This window comes from Cervus elaphus, chromosome 27 (genome assembly GCF_910594005.1).
Source record: "Cervus elaphus chromosome 27, mCerEla1.1, whole genome shotgun sequence".
In the NCBI taxonomy this organism is placed as follows: domain Eukaryota; kingdom Metazoa; phylum Chordata; class Mammalia; order Artiodactyla; family Cervidae; genus Cervus; species Cervus elaphus.
In genome coordinates this window covers 27,604,651-27,630,052 of record NC_057841.1, presented here as the reverse complement: position 1 = coordinate 27,630,052, position 25,402 = coordinate 27,604,651, and the positions used below count along the sequence as shown (strand labels likewise).

The 25,402-nt window shown below is 36.2% G+C and overlaps 1 protein-coding gene across 1 annotated transcript in view; it reads right to left on the bottom strand.

The window, feature by feature from the left end:
• Positions 1-25,402, bottom strand: part of CCDC178 (coiled-coil domain containing 178) — a 369,784-nt gene that overhangs the window by 301,619 nt on the left and 42,763 nt on the right. Inside the window, exons 5-8 of the mRNA XM_043889273.1 lie at positions 24,945-25,030; positions 21,362-21,562; positions 15,553-15,773; positions 465-607 (exon numbers count right to left, since the gene is read on the bottom strand). Of these exons, the coding sequence (XP_043745208.1) occupies positions 465-607; positions 15,553-15,773; positions 21,362-21,562; positions 24,945-25,030 (651 nt within the window). The remainder of the gene's footprint in view (positions 1-464; positions 608-15,552; positions 15,774-21,361; positions 21,563-24,944; positions 25,031-25,402) is intronic.

Here is a 25,402-nt window from a genome sequence, read left to right as displayed (position 1 = left end):
AATATGTATGAAGAGTTTTAAAATGACAGAGAAAAATACTGCTTTAGGGATTCATACACAAGTAGTTTAACATAGGTAAAAGACATATATTTTAATTTTTATATTAACTTGGTCATAAGATAGATGTGGAAATTTAGATAATTTCCTTTCTCCTTATCTGAATTTCTTATACAGGAATATATATCACATTTTTAATTAATATTTTCCTTTTTAATGCTAGTGAAGTTGCTCAGTCATATCTGACTCTTTGCGGCCCCACGAACTGTAGCCTAGCAGGCTCCTAAGTCCACGGAATTTTCCAGGCAAGAGACTGCAGTGGGTTGCCATTTCCTTCTCCAGGGGATCTTCCTGACCCAGGGATTGAACCTGGGTCTCCCACATTGCAGGCAGCAACTTTACCATCTGAGCCACCAGGGAAGTCCAAGTTTTAAATGCTATAAAAAACATTTGTGGAATATACTTACTTGTAGGCAACCTTACTTATTTCATCATCACGAATATCCCTTTCCATTTCTATTCTGTTTTGTTTAACTCTGAGTTTGGCTTTTTCAAGATTGTCTATGGCTTCTAGAAGTTCTCCATGAACTTGTTTGTATATTTCCATTACCTAGAAATAAAAATATGTATGCTAATATATGCACTTAATGGCTAATTAAAATAATTAGATCACAGAAAGATCAGAGAAAGGTTTTAGAGTAGTTCTGATGTAGATTATAAACATTCTTTATGTTGATTTTTGTTCCCTATTTAGTCTATTGTTTAGCACAGCAGAGTTTCAGATTTCTTATATACCCTGAGAGGCATCAATACTAGCGATATACAAAAGTTACTGAAGAAAATAACTTCACTATCCCAGTTAATGTGACCAAAATAAAATCATCATCTTTTCACCTACAAAAACTAAGACTTTTTATTTGCTCTTGTTGGTCAAATACTTTATTGTAGAAAAATCAAACACCACCAATGAAAAATTGAAAACTGAAAAAATCACTTATAATCTTCTCACTCATAAATAACCATTATTATCTTCATGCAAGGATCCAAAAATATTCCATTTTTATTGTTTTCATTAATTATTAGACATCATAAACCATCTCCCTTCCCTCTCTAGCTCTCCCTTCTCTGTCAAACTAAAGGGAGAGGGTGCTTGTAGTGGTCATGGTTGGAAGGAACGACTGTTCAGAATGTCCTGTTGGAAAGCTAGAGGGTGAGTAGAAGAAGGTACTAGGTAGTGAGCAGTCCTTTCACTAGGGGCCACGTGGTGGATCAACACGAAGCAGTACCCTCCTAAATAAAGCAACAATTTTCATTAATATCAGTTTTGTTTCATTGTATTAGTTTTATTGTGATAGGAACATTTAACATGATTGTCTATCCTTTAACAAATTTTTAAGTGTACAAGATCCCCTGGAGAAGGAAATGGCAACCCACTCCAGTATTCCTGCCTGGGAAATCTCATACAGAGGAGCCTGGTAGGCTACAGTCCATGGTGGCACAGAGTCTAACAACAAAGTGTACAATACAGTAAACTGTAGGCATTATGATGTACAGCAGATCTCTAGAACTTATTCATCTTGTGTAACTAAATCTTCACACCCATTGAAAAACAGCTCTCCATTTCCCCTCAAGTCCCTACCAATCAACATCTCTGCTTCTACGAAGGTAACTATTATAGACATCTTAAACAAGTGGAATCACACAGTAATCATCTGTGACCTCTTTAGTACTTAGCATAATGATGCTCTCCAGGTTCATCCATGTTGTCACATATGGCAGTTTTCCTTCTTTTTTTTAAGGCTGAATTATATTCTGCTGTATGTATGCATCACATACAGTTTAGAATTAGCTTGTCAAGCTCCACAAAGAGAGAGCTCCACAAAATCTGTTAAGATTTTGTGACTGCATTCAATTTACAGAGCATTTTGGAGAGAATGTTACAAAATTTAGCCTTTTAAGCCATTAACATCATTTATTGATATCAGTTCAGTCAGTCAGTTCAGTCGCTCAGTCATGTCTGACTCTTTGCGACCCCATGAATCACAGCACGCCAGGCCTCCCTGTCCATCACACACTCCTGGAGTTTATTCAAACTCATGCCCATCAAGTTGGTGATGCCATCCAGCCATCTCATCCTCTGTCATCCCCTTCTCCTCCTGCCCCCAATCCCTCCCAGCATCAGGGTCTTTTCGAATGAGTCAACTCTTCACATGAGGTGGCCAAAGTATTGGAGTTATAGCACTTCTCAAATTCTCTCAGAAATATTCATAGTTTTCTTAATAGAGGCTGTCATTTGTTACATTTATTCTAGATATTTTATATTTTATGTTCTAATGAATGCTACTTTTAAATAAACTTTTTTTTCAGATTTGTTTCTGGTATATAGGAAAGTATGGATTTAAAATTTTACCTTTGTATTCAACTGTAATTCATCTGTGGACATGTTTAAAGTTCATGTATACATAATCACATAATCTGTACAGCAAAGGAAACCATCAACAAAACAAAGAGACAACCTACCCAATGGGAGAAGGTATTTGCAAATCATATATTCAATATGAGGTTAATATCCAAGTATATAAAGAACTCATACATCTCAACAACAAAAAACCAAACAACTCAATTTAAAAATGGGCAAAGGGGATAAACAACAAGTCCTACTGTATAGCACAAGGAACTCTATTCAATATCCTGTGATAAGCTATAATGGAAAAGAATAAAAAAGAATATATATGTATGTACATGTTAACTGAATCATTTTGATGTACAGCAGAAATTAATACAACATTGTAAATCAACCATATTTTTTAAAAATGGGCAAAGGTGCTGAATAGACTTCTTTGGGGGGGTCCTGTCATCTTGTTACATTCTTTTTTAAATTCTTATTAGAGTATAATTGATTTACAATGTTGCATTAGTTTCAGGTGGACAGCAGTAAACATTTTTCTAAAGAAGATATACAGATGACCAATAGGCACATACATGAAAAAGTGGTCAACATTACTAATTATTATGGAAATGAAAAAATAAACACAATGAGATTTTACCTCATGACCATGATGATAGTTATTATATATACAAAAAAAAAGATAAAATAACAGGTGTTGAGAGAATGTGGAGAAAAAAGAACCCTGTGAACTGTTAGTGGGAATGTAAAGTAGTGCAGCCACTATGGAAAACAGTAGGGAGACACCTCAAAAAATTAAGAAGAGGACTAGTAAATGACTGGTTAGTCCACTTTGGGGTATTAACCCAAATAATGCAAAAACACTAATTTGAAAAGATATATGCACCCCTATGTTCACTGCATCACTATTTATAATAGCCACACAACTGAAGTTTCCATCAAGGAATGAATGCATACAGAGATGTGTATATAGAATGAATACTTGTTGCTGTTGCTGTCGTTCAGTCGTTAAGTCCTACCTGACTCTTCGCGACCACTTGAACTGCAGCACGCCAGTCTTCCCTGTCCTGAAGGGACTATCTCCCTGAGTTTGCTCAAACTCACATCCATTGAGTTAGTGGTGCCATCTAACCATCTCATTCTCTGTCACCCCCTTCTCCTCTTGCCCTCAATCTTTCCCAACATCAGGATCTGTTCTAATGGGTCGGTTCCTTGCATTAGGTGGCCAAAGTACTGGAACTTCAGTTTCATCACCAGTCCTTCCAAAGAATATTCAGGGTTGATTTCCTTTAGGACTGACTGGTTTGAAAGAATACAACACAAATCACACAAAAAAGAAATAAATCTTGCCATTTGTGACAACATGGAAGACCTTGAGGGTATTATGCTAAGAGAAATAAGTCACATGGAAAAAGACAAATATATGATTTAGCTCACATGCAGAATATAAAAAAACAAACAAAAACATCCAAATAAGTGAACAAACCAAACCAAAACAAACATGTAGGTACAGACAACAGAGAGAATGGAGGACAAAAATGGGTAAAATGTGTTAACTATATGGTGATGGATAAAATATATCATGTTTAAAAGAAAAAAAGAGAAGGCACAAACAAATATCAGGAATGAAGAAGGAGATCACTACATATCCCCGGTGACTAAGTAGTAAAGAATCCAACTGCAATGCAGGAGACTTGAAGGAGACATGGGTTCAATACCTGGCTCAGGAAGATTTCCTGGAGTAGGAAATGGCATCCCACTCCAGTACTCCACTACTCTTGCCTGGAAAATCCCATGGACATTGGAGCCCAGTGGGCTGAAGTCCATGGGGTCACAAAACAGTCAGACACTACTGAGCAACTAAACAACAACATATTCTATAGACTTATAGGAAACAAAATGGGCTTCCCTGGTAGCTCAGCTGGTAAAGAATCCGCCTGCAAGGCAGGCGACTCCAGTTCGATTCCTGCTTTGGGAAGTACCCCTGGAGAAGGATAGGTTACCTACTCCAGTATTCTTGGGCTTTCCTGGTGGCTCAGATGGTTAAGAATCTGACTGCAATGTAGGAGACCTGGGTTTGATCCCTGGGTTAGAAAGATCCCCGGAGGAGAGCATGGCAACCCACTCCAGCATTTGTACCTGGAGAATCCCCAGGGACAGAGGGACCTGGTGGGCTACAGTCCATGGGGTTGCAAAGAGTCAGACACAACTGAAGAATTAAGCACAGTACAACATAGGAAACAAAAGAATACTGAGAAAGTCTGTGTTCCAAAAAAATACAAAATTTTGATGAAATGGACATAATCTTAAAAAACTAGAAATAACCAAAATGGACACAGGAATAAACAGAATATCTAAAGAGTCTTATTGAGGAAATTGAATTTGTAATTAAAAACCTTTCTAAAATAAACAAAAAACAAAACTGGAAAACTTTAGCTAGATGGCATCAATAATCTTAGTCTTTTGCAAATTCTTCCAGATAGTAGAGAAAGAAGAAATACCCCCAAGTTACCTTTAAATCTAGCAAACCCTTAAAAACAAAACCTGACAAGGACATTACTAAACAATTATACTATTTTCTTATTCATGAACTTAGATTTAAACCCTTAGGCAAATAATAAACAAATCAAATCTAGCAATATCTTGAGTAAGATGTAACATCTTCCGTAATATAAAAAAAAAATTAATGTTTCCCCTTTGAAACTGGGACTGTGACAGTGATGCAAAATATTACCACTTACAGTCAGCAGTGCAGGAGACCCAGGTTCAATCTCTGAGTCAGGAAGATTTCCTGCAGAAGGAAATGGCTACCCACTCTAATATTCTTGCCTGGAGAATTCCACAGACATAGGATTCTGGAGGACATGGGGTCCCAAAGAGTCAGACACAACTGAGCAGTTAATACTTCACTTTAGTCACTGGAGATCTTGGCCAAGAAAGGTAAAAACCTTACTAAAAGCAATACAGTAAAATGTATACAGATTAGGAAGAGAAGGAAATAAAACTGTACTTGAGTGAGTGAGTGAGTGAGAGTTGCTCAAACGCATCTGCCTCTTTGCAGCCCCATGGACTGTAGCCCACAGGGCTACTCTGTCCATGGGATTCTCGAGAATACTGGAATGGGTTGCCATGCCCTTCTCCAGGTGATGATCCTGACCTAGAGATCAAAACTGGGTCTCCCACACTGCAGGCAGATATTTATCATCTGAGCCAACAAGGAGGCAAAACTGTCCTCCTGCCTTCAATCTTTCCCAGCATCAGGGCCTCTTCCAATGAGTACGTTCTTTGCATCAGGTGACCAAAGTCTTGGAGCTTCAGCTTCAGCATCAGTCCATCCAAAGAATATTCAGGACTGATTTCCATTAGGATGGACTGCTTGGATCTCCTTGCAGCCCAAGGGACTCTCAAGGGTCTTCTCCAACACCACAGTTCAAAAGCATCAACTCTTTGGTGCTCAGCTTTTTTTATACTCCAGCTCTCACATCCATACATGACTGCTGGAAAAACCATACCTTTGTGTAGACAGACCTCTGTAAGTAAAGTAATATCTCTGCTTTTTAATATGTTGCCTAGGATGGTCATTGCTTTTCTCTCAAGGAGCCATCATCTTTTAATTTCACGGCTGCCGTCACAATCTGCAGTGATTTTGGAGCCCAAGATTATAAAGTCTATTATTCTTTCCATTGTTTCCCATCTATTTGCCATGAAGTGATGGGACCGGATGCCATGATCTTAGTTTTTTGAATGTTGAGTTTTAAGCCAGCTTTTTCACTTTCCTCTTTCACGTTCATCAAGAGGCTCTTTAGTTCCTCTTCCCTTTCTGCCATAAGGGTGGTGTCATCTGCATATCTGAGGTCATTGATATTTCTCTCGGCAATCTTGATTCCAGCTAGTGCTTCATCCAATCCGGCAATTTGCATGATGTCCTCTGCATATATCTTAAAAAAGCAGTGTGACAATATAAAGCCTGAACGTATTCCTTTCCCAATTTGGAACCAGTTCATTGTTCTATGTCCAGTTTGAACAGTTGCTTCTTGACCTGCATACAGACTTCTCTGGAGGCAGGTAAGGTGATCTGGTATTCTCATCTCTTGAAGAATTGTCCACAGTTTGTTGTGATCTAGACAGTCAAATTTCATGCAAAGATGGGCACAATAAAGAACAGAAATGGTAGGGACCTAACAGAAGCAGAAGATATTAAGAAGAGGTGGCAAGAATACACAAAAGAACTGTACAAAAAAGATCTTCACAAGCCAGATAATCACAATGGTGTGATCACTCACCTAGAACCAGACATCCTGGAATGTGAAGTCAAGTGGGCCTTAGGAAGCATCACTACGAACAAAGCTAGTGGAGGTGATGGAATTCCAGTTGAGCTATTTCAAATCCTGAAAGATGACGCTGTGAAAGTGCTGCACTCAAATATGCCAGCAAATTTGGAAAACTCAGCAGTGGCCACAGGACTGGAAAAGGTCAGTTTTCATTCCAATCCCAAAGAAGGGCAATGCCAAAGAATGCTCAAACTACCACACAATTGAACTCATCTCACACGCTATAAAGTAATGCTTAAAGTTCTCCAATCCAGGCTTCAGCAATACATGAACCGTGAAATTCCAGATGTTCAAGCTGGTTTGAAAAAAGGAAGAGGAACCAGAGATCAAACTGCCAACATCCATTGGATCATCGAAAAAGCAAGAGAGTTCCAGAAAAACATCTATTTCTGCTTTACTGACTATGCCAAAGCCTTTGAGTGTGTGCATCACAATAAACTGTGGAAAATTCTGAAAGAGATTGGAATACCTGACCTGCCTCTTGAGAAACCTGTATGCAAGTCAGAAAGCAACAGTTAGAACTGAACATGGAACAACAGACTGGTTCCAAATAGGAAAAGGGGTACATCAAGGCTGTATAATGTCACCCTGCTTATTTAACTTCTAACTTAACTTCTATGCAGAGTACATCATGAGAAATTCTGGGCTGGGCTGGAGGAAGCACAAGCTGGAATCAAGATTGCCAGAAGAAATATCAATAACCTCAGATGCAGATGACACCACCATTACGGCAGAAAGTGAAGAAGAACTAAAGAGCCTCTTGACGAAAGAGAAAGAGGAGAGTGAAAAAGTTGGTTTAAAGCTCAGCATTCAGAAAACTAAGATCATGGCATCTGGTCCCATCACTTCATGGAAAATAGATGGGGAAACAGTGGAAACAGTGGCTGACATTATTTTTCTGGGCTCCAAAATCACTGCAGATGGTGACTGCAGCCATGAAATTAAAAGACGCTTACTCCTTGGAAAGAAAGTTATGACCAACCTAGAGAGCATATTAAAAAGCAGAGACATTACTTTGCCAACAAAGGTCCATCTAGTCAAGGCTATGGTTTTTCCAGTGGTCATGTATGGATGTGAGAGTTGGACTATAAAGAAAGCTGAGCGCCAAAGAATTGATGCTTTTTAACTGTGGTGTTGGAGAAGACTCTTGAGAGTCCCTTGGACTGCAAGGAGATCCAACCAGTCCATCCTAAAGGAGATCAGTCCTAGGTGTTCATTGGAAGGACTGATGTTGAAGCTGAAACTCCAATACTTTGGCCACATGATGCGAAGAGCTGACTCAGTTTGAAAAGACCCTGTTGCTGGGAAAGATTGAGGGTATGAGGAGAAGAGGATGAGAGAGGATGAGATGGTTGGAGGGCATCACCGACTCGATGGACATGGGTTTGGGTGGACTCCAGGAGTTGGTGATGGACAAGGAGGCCTGGAGTGCTGCGGTTCATGGGGTCGCAGAGTCGGACAAAACTAAGCGACTCAACTGAACTGAACTGAAGACAGTCAAAGGCTTTGGCGTAGTCAATAAAGTAGTAGTAGATATTTTTTTGAATTCTCTTGCTTTTCCTATGATTCAGTGGATGTTGGCAATTTGACTCTGGTTCCTCTACCTTTTCTAAATCCTGCATGAACATCTGGAAGTTCTCCATTCAGGTACTATTGAAGCCTCTCTTGGAGAATTTTGAGCATTACTTTGCTAGTGTGTGGGATGAGTGCAATTGTGTGGTAGTCTGAACATTCTTTGGCATTGCCTTTCTTTGGGTTGGAATGAGGAAACTGACCTTTTCCAGTCCTGTAACCACTGATGAGTTTTCCAAATTTGCTGACATATTGTTACAGCAATTTAACAGTATCATCTTTTAATGATCTGAAATAGCTCAACTGGAATTCAATCACCTTCACTAGCTTTCTTCATAGTGATGCTTCCTAAGGCCCTCTTGACTTTGCACTCCAGGATGTCTGGCTCTAGGTGAGTGATCACACCTTCATCTTTTTCTGGGTCATGAAGATCTTTGTTGTAAACTTCTTCTGTGTATTCTTGCCACCTCTTCTTAATATCTTCTGCTTCTGTTAGGTCCATATCGTTTCTCTCCTTTATTGTGCTCATCTTTTCATGAAATGTTCCCTTGGTATCTCTAATTTTCTTGAAGAGTTCTCTAGTCTTTCCCATTCTATTGTTTTCCTCTATTTCTTTGCACTGACCACTGAGGAAGTCTTTCTTATCTCTCCTTGATATTCTGTGGAACTTTGCATTCAGATGGGTTTATCTTTCCTTTTCTCCTTTGCCTTTAGCTTCTCTTCTTTTCTCAGATATTTGTAAGGCCTCCTCAGACAACCACTTTGCCTTTTTGCATTTCTTTTTCTTGCAGATGGTTTTGATCACTGCCTACTATACAATGTCACAAAACTCTGGCTATAGTTCTTCAGGCACTCTATCAGATCCAGTCCCTTGAATCTATTTGTCACTTTCACTGTATAATCCTAAGTGATTTGATATATGTCATACCTGAATGGCCTAGTAGTTTTCCCTACTTTCTTCAATCTAAGTCTGAATTTGGCAATAAGGAGTTCATGGTCTATGCCACAGTCAGCTCCTGGTCTTGTTTTGGCTGACTGTATACAGCTTCTCTATCTTTGACTACAAAGAATATAATCAATCTGATTTTGGTATTAACCATCTGGTGATGTCTATGTGTAGAGTCACGTTTTGTGTTTTTGGAAGAGGGTCTTTGCTATGACCAGTGTGTTCTCTTGGCAAAACTCTTTCAGCCTTTGCCCTGCTTCATTTTGTACTCCAAGGCCAAACTTGCCTGTTACTCCAGGTACCTCTTGACTTCCTACTTTTGCATTCCAGTTCACTATGATGAAAAGGGCATCTTTTTTGGTGTTAGTTCTAGAAGGTCCTATAATTCATCATAGAACAATTCAATTTCAGCTTCTTTGGCATTAGTGGTTCGGGCATAGACTTGGATTACTGTGATACTGAATGGTTTGCCTTGGAAATGAACAGAGATCATTCTGTCATTTTTGAGACTGCACTCAAGTACAGCATTTAGAACTCTTCTGTTGACTGTGAGGGACACTCTATTTCTTCTAAGGGATCCTTGCCCACAGGAGTAGATATAATGGTTATCTGAGTTAAATTCACCCATTCCAGTCCATTTTAGTTCACTGATTCCTAAAACGTTGATGTTCATTCTTGCCATCTCCTGTTGACCACTTCCAATTTACCTTGATTCATGGACCTAGCATTCCAGGTTCCTATGCAATACTGTTCTTTATGTTCACATTAATTTTTAGAATAGCACAGATTTTAGTAAACTCTACGAGATTTTCCTTTAGGCACAGGAATGCAGGGCTATACACTCAAGCAGAGAGCAAAGATTATACCAAGATGATGAAATAAGCAAACACAGAACTCAGGAAACAACAGAATTTATACCATGAAAGGAAGAAAAGCAAGAAATAATTCCCTGTATCCAATCTGTCCTGTAGGTATTGCTGGGGTGATCTCAGGTTTGGGGGTTTTGCTTATACCAGATGAGACAAATTCACGAGGAAAGCTCCTTGGCTGGCTCACTGTGGGACTGGTTCAGCTATCCCACATGGATACTCTCTACACTGATGTTAACAATATTTCTGTGGCTCCACTGTGTTATGTGACTAAGCTGCTTGTAGAATCTGAAAGTCACCTTAAGCCACTGAGGTTGGTTTGCAATGTACTGAGTCTCAAGCACGTTGGCAAGAGGTCTTGCATTATTTAAGTAGCTGGGTATTTAGTAGGTCCCTAGCCAGGGCCTCAGTCAAGACGGTAGAGTAAAACAAAAAAAGCAAAGCTTTATTACAAACAAAACTCTATCTTACACTTCCCCGAACTAGCAATCTAATTCCCCTAGCAATCTAATTTGCTTTCTGTCTTTATGGATTTACCTATTCTGGATATTTCAGGTAAACGAAATCATATAAGAATGCGATCTTTTGTGTCTGGCTTCTTTATTTAGCATAATGCTTTGAAGTTTATCCATGTTGTGATCTGTACCAGTATTTCATTCTTTTTATGACCGACTACTACTCCATGATATGATTATATCATATTTTGTTTAGTCATACAACAACTGATGGGCACTGGAATAACTTTGCTTTTTGTCTATTGTAGACAGTGAGGCTAAGCACATTTCTGCACAAGGTTTTGTTTTGTAACATCAGTATTCAATTCTTTAGGGGTATATATCTTGGCTTGGAGTTGCTAAAGCATATGTTAATTCTGTTTTACTTTTTTAGGAAACACCAAGCTGTTTTCTACAGTGGCTTCACCATTTTACATTCCTACCAGCAAAGTACAACGGTTTGAGTTTCTCTACATCCTCACCCAAACTAGTTATTTTACACCCCATTTTTAATCTCATCCTAATGGGCATGAGTAGCTATATCACTGTGGTTTTGGTTTACATTTTCCTGATGGCTAATGATGTTGAGCATCTGTCCTTTCATGTGTTTGCTGCTCATTTCTGTCTTTCAGAGATATATCTACTTAAGTTTGTCCATTTTAAAATGGGGTGTTTATCTTTTTTAGTTGTTGAATTATAAAAGTTCTTTATATATTCTGGGTACTACATGTTTTTAAGATGTCAGTAGTACCCAAAGCTATCTTCAGATGAAATGCAACCTTTGATGAAGTCTCAGAGAGCTCTTTGCAGAAATGGAAAAGCCTATTTTAACATTCATATGAAACTGCAGGGGGGGTGCTCAGGTAGCCAGAACAGTCTTGAAAAGGAAGGGCACCTTAGAGAACTCACACTTTCTGATTTTAAAACTTATTTCAAATCTGTGGGAAGATATATTAATATAGAATTAGTATATATATTAATATAATAGTACTATATAATTAGTATATATTAGTACAAAATTAATATATAATTAGTACATACTTTAAAATAAAATTATATATAATTTGCAATATTTTCTCTCATTCTGTAGGCTGTCTTTTTGCCTTTTTGGTAGTGTACTTAGCTGTACTAAACATTTTAATTTTGATGAAGTCCAGTTTCTCTAGTTTTTCTTATGTTGCTTATGCTTTTAGTGTCATATCTAAATCCATTCTCAAATTTTAGGACATAAAGATTTATCCACAAGTTTCCTTTTAAGAGTTTTATAGTTTTAGTTCTTACGTGTAAAGTTGTGATCCATTTTGAATTAATTTTTGTATGTGCTAGGAAGCAGAGGTCCAACTTTACTCTTTGAATGCATGTGGATATCCAACGTCCCAATACCATGTATTGAAGAGACTACTCATTTCAACAAATGGTCTCGGCACCCTTGTCAAAATCAACTAACCACAGATATATTTGTTTATTTCTAGAATCTCAATACTACTCCACTGAACTACTTTCCTGTATTTATTAAATGCCACTCATTTTTGCTTCTTAAAGTTTTGTAGTTAGTTTTGAAATCAGAAGCTGTGAGTTCTCTAAGGTGTCCTTCCTTTTTAAGACTGTTTTGGCTATTTGTGACCTCCTGAAATTTCAAATGAATGTTAGAACAGGCTTTCCCATTTCTGTAAAAAGCTCTTTGAGACTCTGTAAGAAACTCCATTTAATCTGAAGATAGCTATGGGTACTACTGACATCTAAACAATATTAAGTCAAATTTGTGAACATGGGTTACTTTTCTGTTCATTTAACTCTAATTTTAATTGATTTCAGCAAAATATTATAGTTTTTAGTGAACAAGTCTTTCAGCTTATTGGTTAAATTTATTCATACTTAATCATTTTTTGATGGTATTAAAGAAAACTTTTTTCTTAACTTCATTTTTGTATTGTTCACAACTAGTATACGAAAATACAACTGAGTTTTGTATTGAGCTTGAATCTGCAACTTTGTTAAACTTGTTTTTAGCTCTATAGTTTGTTTTGTGATTCTTCACAATTTTCTATATAGAAGAATGTGTCTTCTGCAAATAATTTTACTTCTTTTTCAGTCTAGATCCTTTTATTTATTTTTCTTGCCTATCTGCTTTATTAAAAGATCATTGATTTAAATGTCAATCTCATCCAAAAAAATAAAAAACTTCACAGAACACCTAGAATAATGTCTGATCAAAACCTGAGCGTCCTGAGTTGGACCATAAAGAAATCTGAGCACTGAAGAATTGATGCTTTTGAATCGAGGTGTTGGAGAAAACTCTTGAGAGTCCCTTGGACTGCAAGGAGATCCAACCAGTCCATCCTAAAGGAAATCAGTCCTGAATATTCATTGGAAGGACTGATGCTGAAGCTGAAACTCCAATACTTTGGCCAGCTGATGCGAAGAACTGCCTCACTGGAAAAGACCCTGATGCTGGAAAAGTTTGAAGGCGGGAGGAGGAGAGGACGACAGAGGACGAGATGGTTGATGGCATCATTGACTCAATGGACATGAGTTTGAGTGAGCTCCAGGAGTTCATGATAAACACGAAAGCCTAGCGTGCTGCAGTCCGTGGGGTCGCGAAGAGTTGGACACGACTCTTTTGAGTGAAGTGAACTGAACCCATTCACAAGTGTGATCTTCAACAACTCTGCTTCCCCTCCCCTAGGCAATATCTATGTCCGCTAAGGACTTCCCTGGTGGCTCAGACGGTAAAGCATCTGCCTGCAATGTGGGAGACCCGGGTTCAATCCCTGAGTCGGGAAGATCTCCTGGAGAAGGAAATGGTAACCCACTCCAGTATTCTTGCCTGGAAAATCCCATGGACGGAGAAGCCTAGTAGGCTACAGGTCATGGGGTTGCAAAGAGTCGGACACGACTGAGTGACTTCACTTTCACTTTCACTTTTATCAGGGGCAAAACACACTAAAGTTATTACTTTAGGGACACCAATTCACACACTTATTGACAAAATTTAAAGTATCACAATAAAACCTTGACAAAAATGTGAGGTGTATCAGTTAGAATTGGGTTTGGTTGTAGGAGAGATAAGTCAAATAAACAAGACTGCAGTTTCTTTTTTTCTCCCCAAAATAGATACACGGCTTCTTCTGCCTTTCTATTCAGCCATCTTGGATACTGGCGTCCATTCTCAAGGGCACCCTGTGCTATAAAATGTAAGGAAGAACTGCAGCTGTCATATCGGGGTTGCTGTAAGTTTACAAAATGGCTGAGAACAAAAGGGTGTGGCTTCTGACTGAGTCAGTCAATTTCAAAAAGCTTTCCTAGAAAAACCCTGTGTAACTGCTACCTACATCTCATTAGAAATACCATGAGTAAAAGCAAATTGAGAAATGACCTTTACCCTGACACATGGCCATCCAACTACTTATTGTGTTTTGTTCAGTCACTTAGTTGTGTTCAACTTTTTGCGACCCCATGGATTGCAGCATGCCAGGCTTCCCTGTCCAGTATTAAATAAGGGGTCTATTATGATGAAAAAAGCATACTGCTAGGACCCTTGTTCACAGTAGATAAATGGGACATCTCTAGCACTGCTACTACTTTAAGAATATAAACTGTCAAAGACACTCTGGAGAGCAGTGTGATTTTAACTAATGAAGTTGAAAATGTATATAACCCAGGACTCAGTAAATACTCCACTAGATATGTAGCCAAGAAAAATTCACATGCACAAAAAGAGGAACATGATCAGGGCTCCTTACTGTTCATAGGCAAATCAGCACTGTAGCTAAATATGGGAAACAACACCCAAGACCAGAGATATCTATTTGGTGGAATTGGAAAGTAAAATGAATGGACTAAATCTGTGTGTATCAATAGTAGCTGGAGCTCCAGAATAATGTCAGATTAAAAAGTAAATGGCTCAGCTGGTAAAGAATCAACCTGCAATGCAGGAGACACTAGTTTGATTCCTGGGTCAGGAAGATCCTCTGGAGAAAGGATAGGCTACCCACTCCAGTATTCTTGGGCTTCCCTGGTAGCTCAGATGGTAAAGAATCCGCCTGCAACATGGGAGACCTGGGTTTGACCCCTGGGTTGGGAAGGAGCCCTGGAGGAGGGCATGGCAACCTACTCCAGTATTCACACCTAGAGAATTCCCTTGGACAGAGAAGCCTGGCAGGCTACAGCCTGCCAGTAGGAGGAGCCTGGCAGGCTACAGTCCATGGGGTCACAAAGAGTCATACATGACTGAACAATTAAGCACAGAGCAAACAAAAAACATTACAGAAAGTTACAGAATGTTTGATAATATTAAAAACAACAGTATGGAGTGTACATAAGTTGCATATGTGTGTATAAAATTATTCAAATTTTGCCTGGAAACAGAAGTTCATGATGAGGTTATCTTTTGGAGAGAGATGAAGGAAAATGGAGCAAATATAAGAGACATTTAATGACTTAATTTACTAACTTTAAATGATCAAGAACAAACATGATACAAAATTAAATTTGTCCATTTAGTGGCCATAATAAACAATTTATTTTTCTATGGTATGATCCCACAAGAGGAGATTAAATGTTAATCATTAAAAAGACTTTACATGTTGGTTATATGTTTTCATTAAGAATGAAGTTTACTGATACAGTATACTTACATTCTTTCTCAGTTCAGTTTATAGCTTCAAATAATACCATATTGTTTAACATCTCCAAAATCATATTAGTAGACTGACTAAATACAATTAATATTCTTAAGTTTAAACATAAGGAAAGAAAACACACTTTAAATGAATATCAGTCAACTGTACTGATTGATGATTTTTTAAATAGATAAATAGTAAGCCAATTTTCAATGAGAACGAAACCTTTCAAGGTATGTTAACTTCTTAGAGCTGAAATTCTTACAATTAAGAAACAATCTGTAAAATGCACAGCCATTCTTTTATTCACTTACCTCAAATTTTTTCTGGTAATATTCCCTCAGAGATGTAAGTTCATGGTCTCGCTTTGCAAGCAGTAGGGGGTGATGTTTAATCATATAGTCTATGTCTGCTTTAAGCTTTGCATTACTTTCTGCTAATTTCTCCTTTTGCTCTTCCAGATGTTTTCGTTGATGAGTTTTATCTTCAAAATGCCATCGTAGTTCTATTTTATCTCTCAAATAGGCCTCATGTTCTAGACATACAGTGAAAGGACAAAAAGAAAATCTAAATTTAAAACAAAAACTCCAGAAGGAAATCTTTGTTTGATAATAGATATGAAATATGAATATAAAAAAGCATAGGTATTACTTTGCCAGCAAAGGTCCATCTAGTCAAGGCTATGGTTTTTCCAGTAGCTATGTATGGAAGTGAAAGTTGGACTATAAAGAAAGCTGAGCACCGAAGAATCGATGCTTTTGAACTATGGTGTTAGAGAAGACTCTTGAGAGTCCCTTGGGCTGTAAGGAGATCCTACCAGTCCATCCTAAAGGAGATTAGTCCTGGATATTCATTGCAAGCGCTGATGTTGAAGCTGAAACTCCAATACTTTGGCCACCTGATGTGAAGAACTGATTCATCTGAAAAGACCCTAATGCTAGGAAAGATTGAAGGAAGGAGAAGGGGACCATAGAAGATGAGATGGTTGGATAGCATCACCAACTCAATGGACATGAGTTTGAGTAAACTTCGGGAGTTGGCGATGGACAGGGAGGCTTGGCACGCTGCAGTCCATGGGGTCGCAAAGAATCGGACATGACTGAACAATTGAACTGAACTGAACTGATGAAATATTTTAGTTTCAGAAATTACTTGTTTTTTATTTTTATGTTTTGACCATGCCATGTGGCATGTGGGATCCTAGCTCCCCAATCACGGATGGAACTCATGCTCCCTGCAGTGGAAGTGCAGGGTCTAAACTACTGGGCAGCCTGGGAAGTCCTTAAATTATTTTAGTATTCCTTCATTTACCATCAAAGGGATTAAATTACAAAAATCAGTTGAAATTATAAAAATAATAACTCATAAAAATCAATGTTAACATAAGAAATAATGTTTACCCACAAAAATAAATCTTATAGTGAAATCAGAATGATCTCACACAGCAAAATTAAGACAAACAAAAATGCACAGATCTAGTGACAGACATAACATGAGCACAGCACGGCCTAGAGGAAGAAATGACAAAACGTTCTCAAATAACAGAAATGGGAATTTGAATAAATGGATAAAAAATTTTTGTTCCATATACAAATATCTGAAATGATACATATGGAAATTTCTTTTAAATAAAATAAAAACAAATTATAAATTAAATTAAATGTCAATTAACAGACTAGGACAATTTTAGAGAAACTATATAAAAGATTTCCTCATTATATCATTAAATTTCTAAGGTTAACCTAACCTTGATCTCTTGGAATAAAATTCAATTGGCTACCTTGGGGATCTTTTCATCTTTTTTCAAATAAACTTCTTGGTGGGTTTTGGTGTTGTATTCACTGAGGATACTTTGCATGTATGCTAATGATTTTGGCCTGTAATTTTGCATATTTGTACTGTATTCATCTAATTTGCTTTACAATTTATGCTAGCATCTTGTATCTGTTGTAGTTTCTTTTATTTCTGTTCTATATGATTTTGTGGAAGTTCAAAACTGCATTTAAAGTTTTATTGCCCTAGTATGTCTGTATGTATGTATGTGTGTGCAAGAAAGGATTTTTATTTTAAGTCAATATCTTTCCTTTAATGGCTATATGTATATTTTGGCTATCTATTCATCAGTCTATTTTTTTCTGTGAATTCTTCCAGTTCATCAAGGTTTCAATAATATTCTAAGGCATTTGTTCTGTATATCTTCCTTATTATTAATCACTGCTCCATTTTTAGAGACCATCTGCATTTCTAATTGAATTTACTCATATATTTTCTCTGTATTCTTCATTAATCTTGCCATTGGTATTCTATTATTTCCTTTATTATTATTTTTTATTGATCTAACTTTTAGCTCTGTGTATCTTCAGAATTATACATATTTCATTATTTAACCATTTTGTTATTGGTTTTCTGTTTTTTCTTTGTATTTTTGTATTTATTTTGCTTTTATTTTTCTAGTCATATATTTCAATAATTTTGATATCATCTTCTTTCCTGAATATGATAAAAGCTATTGATTTTCCTTTAAATAATAATTTAGCTTTTTTCACTTCTGTGAAAATAATTTTAGTAAGTTTTAATGATACAGTTCTAAATGTTTTCTAATTTCTTATATTTGTGAAATGTTTGACACCATTCCCTTTTAATTTTATCCTAATTAGACAGTAGTATTTTTGTTTTAAAAAGTCAGTCACCATCTCATTAAGTATTATCATCATTATCTTCATAATGATCTTCTATTAGATATTCATCATCCTTTATCATGTTACACTCTATGTCTTTAAATATTTAATTCATATTTTCCTTCTCCTTGTGTACCCTTGATGCATTTCATGTAAATTTTTCTAGATTTATAGTTATTACTTTTCTCTTCTTTAGTCTAAAAGACCATTTAACCAGCTATTGAGTCTTTAATTTCAAGTTGTAGATTTTTAATTTCTAGTAAGTCTTTTTTATTCCCATTTTTCTTTTTTTTTAAAAATAGTCTCTTAGTCCTTGCTTTTATTTTCAAACTTCTCTTTTTATTTCATAAAACATATTAAATATTCTCAGTTGCTAAGTCATGTTCAACTCTCTGTGACACCATGCACTGTAGCCTGCCAGGCTCTTTTGTCCATGGGATTTTTCCAGGCAAGAATACTGGAGTGGGTTGCCATTTCCTCCTCCAGGGGATCTACCCAATCCAGGGATTGAGTCTGGGTCTCCTGCACTGGCAGGAGGATTCTTACCATGAGCCACCAGGGAAGCCCATTAAATAAAATCATTTTATAATGTCATGTGCAATCCAATATCTGAAAACTTTTTCAGTAAGATTACGCTGTCTATTTCTACTAACTCACACTTACCAAATCTGTATTCTTGTGTTTTATGATACTTGATATTGAGCTGTTTCTTATCTTGAGACTGAGACAATTCGCTGATACCTATATCGAATTTTCAGTCTTTCAAAAAAGAACATCTGTCTTTGTTCCTGAAGATGCCTAGCTTTACCACCAACCTACAGAACATTTAAATGACATTCTCCACTGTGTATTTTCAGATTCACAGACAGCAGGAGTATCAGTCCCAAATCCATTTAGATCATTACATTAAGAATTCTTGGAATACTGTCTGCTTTTCTCCACTAACTAAGTGAAACAAGCAACTTTATTATTCAACTGGAGCAATAGGTTTACTCATGATTCATGCTTAATGCTGGAATGGAGACCTTTGGACCCTCAGCTTCATGTAATGACTTCTAACCGGACTTGTCCTTTGGGTGAGATTTGGGCTTTATCCCAAGTCTCCTGTACCAAATACATGGATCAAATGGGAACCAAAGGATATTAGGATTTCAGTGGTTCACTCAAGGCTAAATCTGTCATTGATTCCTAATCTCCAAAAAAAAATCCCATTCCAAACTTAAATGTTGTTGTAGCGCATTTCTTAATTTATTTAAAGCTTATCAGGGTCTTTTACCCAAGAATTTTTAAAAATTAAAATAAATGAACAAAACCTGGCAATTGAAAAAGGAAAAGTTTTGGTATCATTAGTTTCTTCTCAGATTCACCAGAGAAATCATAGTTGGAGATTTCAACACCCAACTCACAACAACTCAATAAACAACTATACAGAAAAATCAGAGAGAGAAGACTTAAACAGCACAACCAACCAATTAACACATTTATAGACACTTCACCAAACAACAGAATGTACATGAATTTTGACCAAACACAGAATATTATCCAAAATATTTAAAATGCTGGGTAATTTTTATTCTAAACAATTTTAATGTAACTAAAATGTTCCTAAATTAAATTAGAAATCAAAAGAAAAAAAGTTGGGGAAAACTGCAAAAAATCCCTAAGTAATTGCAAATTAAACAGCAATGTCTAAATAAATAATAGACCCAAAAAGAAATCACAAAAATAATTTTTAAAATATTTTATGTAATTAAAATAAGCTCAAATCATATGAATATTTATGAAATCCAACTAATATAGTTCCTAAAAGTAACTTTGGTTCCTAAATGTCTACTCTAGAAAAAAAGAAAGGTATTGAACAAATAATCAAGGCTTCCACTTTATGAAGAGAAAAACAGTATGTTAAATTCCCAAAGAAAGCATGAGAAACGAAATCAGAGAAGAAATCAATTATACCAAAACTAAGAAATGATATGAGAAATTAAGCAAAAATTGACTTTTTAAATAAATCAACAAAATTGCTGTGCCTTTTGGTAAACCAAGGTAGGAAGAAAAGAGAGCGAGAAAGTAAAAATTACCAAAATCAAGTATGAAAGATATGTCATCTCTACTGTTATTATAAATATCAAAATAGTTATAAGACAATATTAGGAACAAGATTAGGTAAGCAAATATGACAATTACAGTGAAATGGACAAATTATTTAGAAGGCTCAAATGATCAAAACTGACTCAAGAAGAAAGAGAAAAGAGACTCAAAACCAGTAAATAAATTAAATTGGCTATTAAAAGTATGTTGACAATTTTGGACTTAAATACACATGAATAGAAAACTCATTATCTGGACTCTGGGTAGAAAAATAATGACTTCAAAAAACTAAAAACCCAAATTTAAAACTTATAAAGATTTAGATATCAAACTCAAGCTAAGAAATTAGTAATGGTCTAATTCACTGGTCTAGAACCAGTATAACTTCAAGAATCCTAACAGAGGCAACAAAAGCAGTTGAAGTCTCACTGACTCCTATAGAAAATACACACAGCTCAGTATCAAGGAGAGACATCAGAAGAAAGAACAGTAGCTTATTACCCTCTCCTTTGGATAAAGATAGTTTCTTGTCACACTCATTTGTGATTTAGACATGTTATTTATATTGCCTGAAGAATGTGACTAACAACAATATCATCTTTTTTTCTCTCAAAGGTGTTTTGGTTTAAATCATGGGTTATATAAGAATCCTAATGTCACCCATTTATAAAGCCTGTGAACCCTGAATTAAAATTGTTACCCTATGATAACACAGAAACGCTTCCAGACTCAGAAAGATCAGGTAGTCTGGTATGCTTGATAAATACCGCATTAGAAAATGAAAAATCCAAAACCTTTAGATTATTTAACACTTGATCACATGTTCCTCCTTCTATAATCTAAATGATAGAGTTTTCCCTTTTAAACATGTGTTACCTACATGACTTTTGAAAACATCCTAGGTTTCTTTGCCTGCTAGAAGTTCCCAATGTGAATTTGCCATTGAATTCACAAAAGAAGATTCCTAAAATATCACTTAGAATTCTCTCATTTTCCTAGATTTAAATATGTAGCTGATGCCACCAACTGACAATCACTTTAAATTTCTAGTAACTGAAATATTATAGTCATTACAGGAAATATGTGCCAAATGTTTGCATGCTCCTTGCGTACCATAAATTCAATGGAATTTCCAACAAATACCAAATGATAGCAGGTCCAGGTTTGTTCAGTGAAGTCCCAATTTATGTCTGCAAACACAGCATTATCATTAATAGTATGTTTAAAATATACACTGGTTTGCATGCAATATAATATGGTCACTTTAAGCACAAGTAATTTTTTAATTCAGAGCTCAATTAATCATCCATGCCTCTCCAACAAAGTAAATGACAATATGAAAAATCCTGATTATTACCGTTCTGCACAGCTGTTGGAATTTCTTGAAGTTTCCAGATTGACCAAGAATCAATTTGTGTGGTAATCCTTTTCTTTCTTGATTTTTGTCGTTGTAAAGCTTCCTCAGCTTCTGCCCTATCAGTCTCTAGACTTTTAATGAGATGGATGGCCTCTGATAGCAATGTTTCCATTTTCTGCTTTAATTCAGGACACTTTTCATCTTGAAAGGGAAATACGTATTCACATTTGTTATAAATCAGCCTGTAAGCTGGATGGTAGTGGTGGGGGAGCTGGGGGACTAGTTGTATTACTATCTTTTAATATTTACATATTTACCAAGAGAATTTTAGAAAAATGAATTAGCCTTGTAAAGACAAGTTTCATTATAATACAATCATAACATTAATTATAACCTTTGAAGACAGATTTTGAAATGAATATTTTATAAGACAATCAAAATAACTAAATCTCAACCAATAGCTTCACACACAATATTTTTGGGAAAAAAAAATATTTTTGAAAAAACACATGTTCCATTCACAAGCTGTATTACAGAGCTTTATTTTGAAACTATGCTTCTGTTTCCTCCCACTCTATGGGAAAAGTGAACCATAATGATTACATCAGATAAATACTGAAAATCCTCAGATGGTTCTTGGGAACAAGACACTTTATATTCTTTATCTTATTAGATAATAACATCCCTAGCTAGCCTTGCCAGAAATTCATCATCATTTACAAGTTCTATTTATTTAGTTATAATACAAATTAACTCCTTTATGAGAAACATTTGGGACTCCTGCTTCACAGCTCTGGAATGATAAGGTTTAATGTTAACAAAATGATTAACATGGGTATTCATTCATCTATTTATTCAAGAAATGGGTAGAGAGCCTGTTACATTTTAGGCAATATTCTCTCTCCTTGGAGGCTGGTCAGTAAGAAAGATGGATATGACTCCCATTCTGCTGCTCGCTTAGGCAGCACATATACTAAAATTGGAACGACTCCCATTCTGGTGAGATTTATAATTGTAAACAGTGGCTTTTGCCAAAATGTGACATGACAAAAAGATATAAACAAACACAAAGTGTCAAAAAAGGCAAAGCCTCTAAAGAGCTGAGGTTGGAGGAAAAACAGTGAAACTGGATCAAGAAGAAAGGCAACTAACAGTAAACTTTGTTTTATTTTGTTCTCTTTTTCTTTTGGACAATAAAGACATCAATTTTTTGCTGGAAAGTAGTATTACATAATGGTTATTAGTACAAGCTCACCACTTGCAGTTTTTATTTCTAACCTAGTGGCCTTGTTAAAGAAATTCAGCATATGCCTAAAAAGAATTCCTGAGAAACAGGTTTTTCTATTGTAATGCACAAAATTAACTTTTTCTAGCCTGGTCTTTTATTTGGGCTCTATTTATTTGGTCTATTGTCTTTATTTTTCAAATTCCACAATATCTTAGACACTTTATCTTCTATAAATGGTCTGTTTTTTATTACAACATACACATTAAACACTGTTCTCCAATCAACATTCATTCAATTTCTATAACTGGGCTTCAGCTGGAAAGATATGATGGAGTTAATGCCACTTAAAATTAAAGCACTTCTGATTGGATATATATGTGTTTTACCACAGGTGTCCATTACATTTGTGCAAGATGTCTTTTATACTGTTTCTACAATAGCAGTCTAAAACAAACGCTATGTGTATAACTTAAGGTGTCTCCAATTCTATTTAACACCTCTCTGGATTTTTTTCCAGAATACCATCTCAATTAGTTTTACTGTTTCATAGTGAATAAGTGAGCAACCACTTGCATTTTTATTAGGGTGTGGGTGTGCTCAGGCATCTCAGCCATGTCCAACTTTTTGTAACCCTATGGAAAGCCTCACCCTCCTCTGTCCATAGGTTTCTCCAGGCAAGAATACTGGAGAGGGTTGCCATGCACTCCTCCAGGGGATCCTCCCCACCCAGGGATCAAACCTACATCTCCTGTATATCCCTGCCTTGAAGGTGGATTCATTACCTATTGAGCCACCTGGAAAGGCCCATTTTTATCAGTAGAAACAACGTTCAGTTCAGTTCAGTTCAGTTCAGTCGCTCAGTCGTGTCCGACTCTTTGCGAACAACGTAATTACAATAAATCTTCCTCATCCTGATACAGTCTTGTGTTTTAGAGTCAAATATACATGTTTATTGGAGAAGGAAATGGCAACCCACTACAGTATTCTTGCCTGTAGAATCCCGTGGACAGGGGAGCCTGGTGGGCTGCTGTCCATGGGGTTGCACAGAGCCGGACACGACTGAAGCGACTTAGCATGCATTAGCATGCATATGTTTATAATAAACATAATTGGAATTATTTTGGTTTTGTGATCATTAATACATTGATATTTTCTCCTAGAAATTGTCATTGAAAAATTAAGAAATAATTGAATCAGATTTTCACTTTCATTATAAAAGGCAAATACAAAATATTCATGCTTTTACAGAGTCCTGAGTTTGTTAGTTATCATTCACTAAAGGAAGGCATTTAACAAAGTTTTGTTGCAAAAGTAGGAGGAAGTATTTAAAATAATGCCAAAGATATATTCAAATATGTTGAAATAATTTTAATACAAATTTGTATACCATTATAAAATTATTATATATTTATATTTGGAAATTGTGACTAGAAGGTTAGTCTTCAAGGCTATGGTTTTTCCCGTAGTCATGTATGGATGTGAGAGTTGGACTATAAAGAAAGATAAGGGCTGAAGAATTGATGCTTTTGGGCTGTGGTGTTGGAGAAGACTCTTGAGAGTCCCTTGGACTGCAAGGAGACCCAACCAGTCCATCCTAAAGGACATCAGTCCTGGACGTTCACTGGAAGGACTGATGCCGAAGCTGAAACTCAAATACTTTGGCCACCTGATGTGAAGAGCTGACTCATTTGAAAAGACCCTGATGCTGGGAAAGATTGAGGGCAGGAGGAGAAGGGGACGACAGAGGATGAGATGGTTGGATGGCATCACCAACTCAATGGATATGGGTTTGGGTAAACTCCAGGAGTTGGTGATGGACAGGGAGGCCTGGCATGCTGCGGTCCATGGGTCACAGAAAGTCGGACACGACTGAGCGACTGAACTGAACTGAACCATATATATATATGAGCTATAATGTCCAATATGGTAGCCATGAACCACATGTGATTAATTTACATTTAAATGCAAGTTAAACTTAACATTTAAATTCCTTGGTGTCACCACATTTTAAGTGCTAGCAGCTACATGTGGCTAGTAGTTACCCCACTGGACAATGAGACAAAACATATTTCTATTATCACAGAAAGTCCTAATGGACAGTACTGGATAACCATTCACTTCCTGAGAAGTAGACAGGGAAGGACCTAGAGCAGTATATAGTATATTACAGTAATTAACAAATATTTGTTGAATAAGTATTTAATCAAACAATACAGAAGGCTCTTACTTCTGCTAGACACCCATAAGAATTATAAAACTCATACATGAGTCTTATGATTATCAGAAATACATAAATGAAAAGCTAATGAGTTTTTAAATGTAATTCTGCTCATGTAGTATGAGGTACAATTTTACCTTTCAATTCTTCTGGTTTGGGCTCTTTCACTAGTGTAGCAACACTCAAATCTTTTTTCAGGTCTTCTGTGAAAGAAGTTCTGTTCCTTTATAATGGAAAAGAAGCAATCAATTAATAAAGAAGGACTGTACTTACAGTTAGTCAAACAAATTTTAGGTGATGTTTTTACACTGAATTTTAAATGTCTATAGTGACACTATACATGTTATTGGTACTATTTAAGAAATTAAAATAGCAAAATTCTAATTGGTAATGACATTTATACTTCATGCTAAATTAACAGTAATTTAAAATTTGTTAAAATAACTTGAAATTTTTTGAGAGATAGTAAAGCAGTATTTTTTTAAATGATATTAGTCTCTTCTGAGAAAGTTGCTATCAGGAAAAAAAAGAGAACTTACTGAAAATAATTTGAGAATTATTTCTCCAATTACATTTTAGCAGTTTCTGGGAAGAC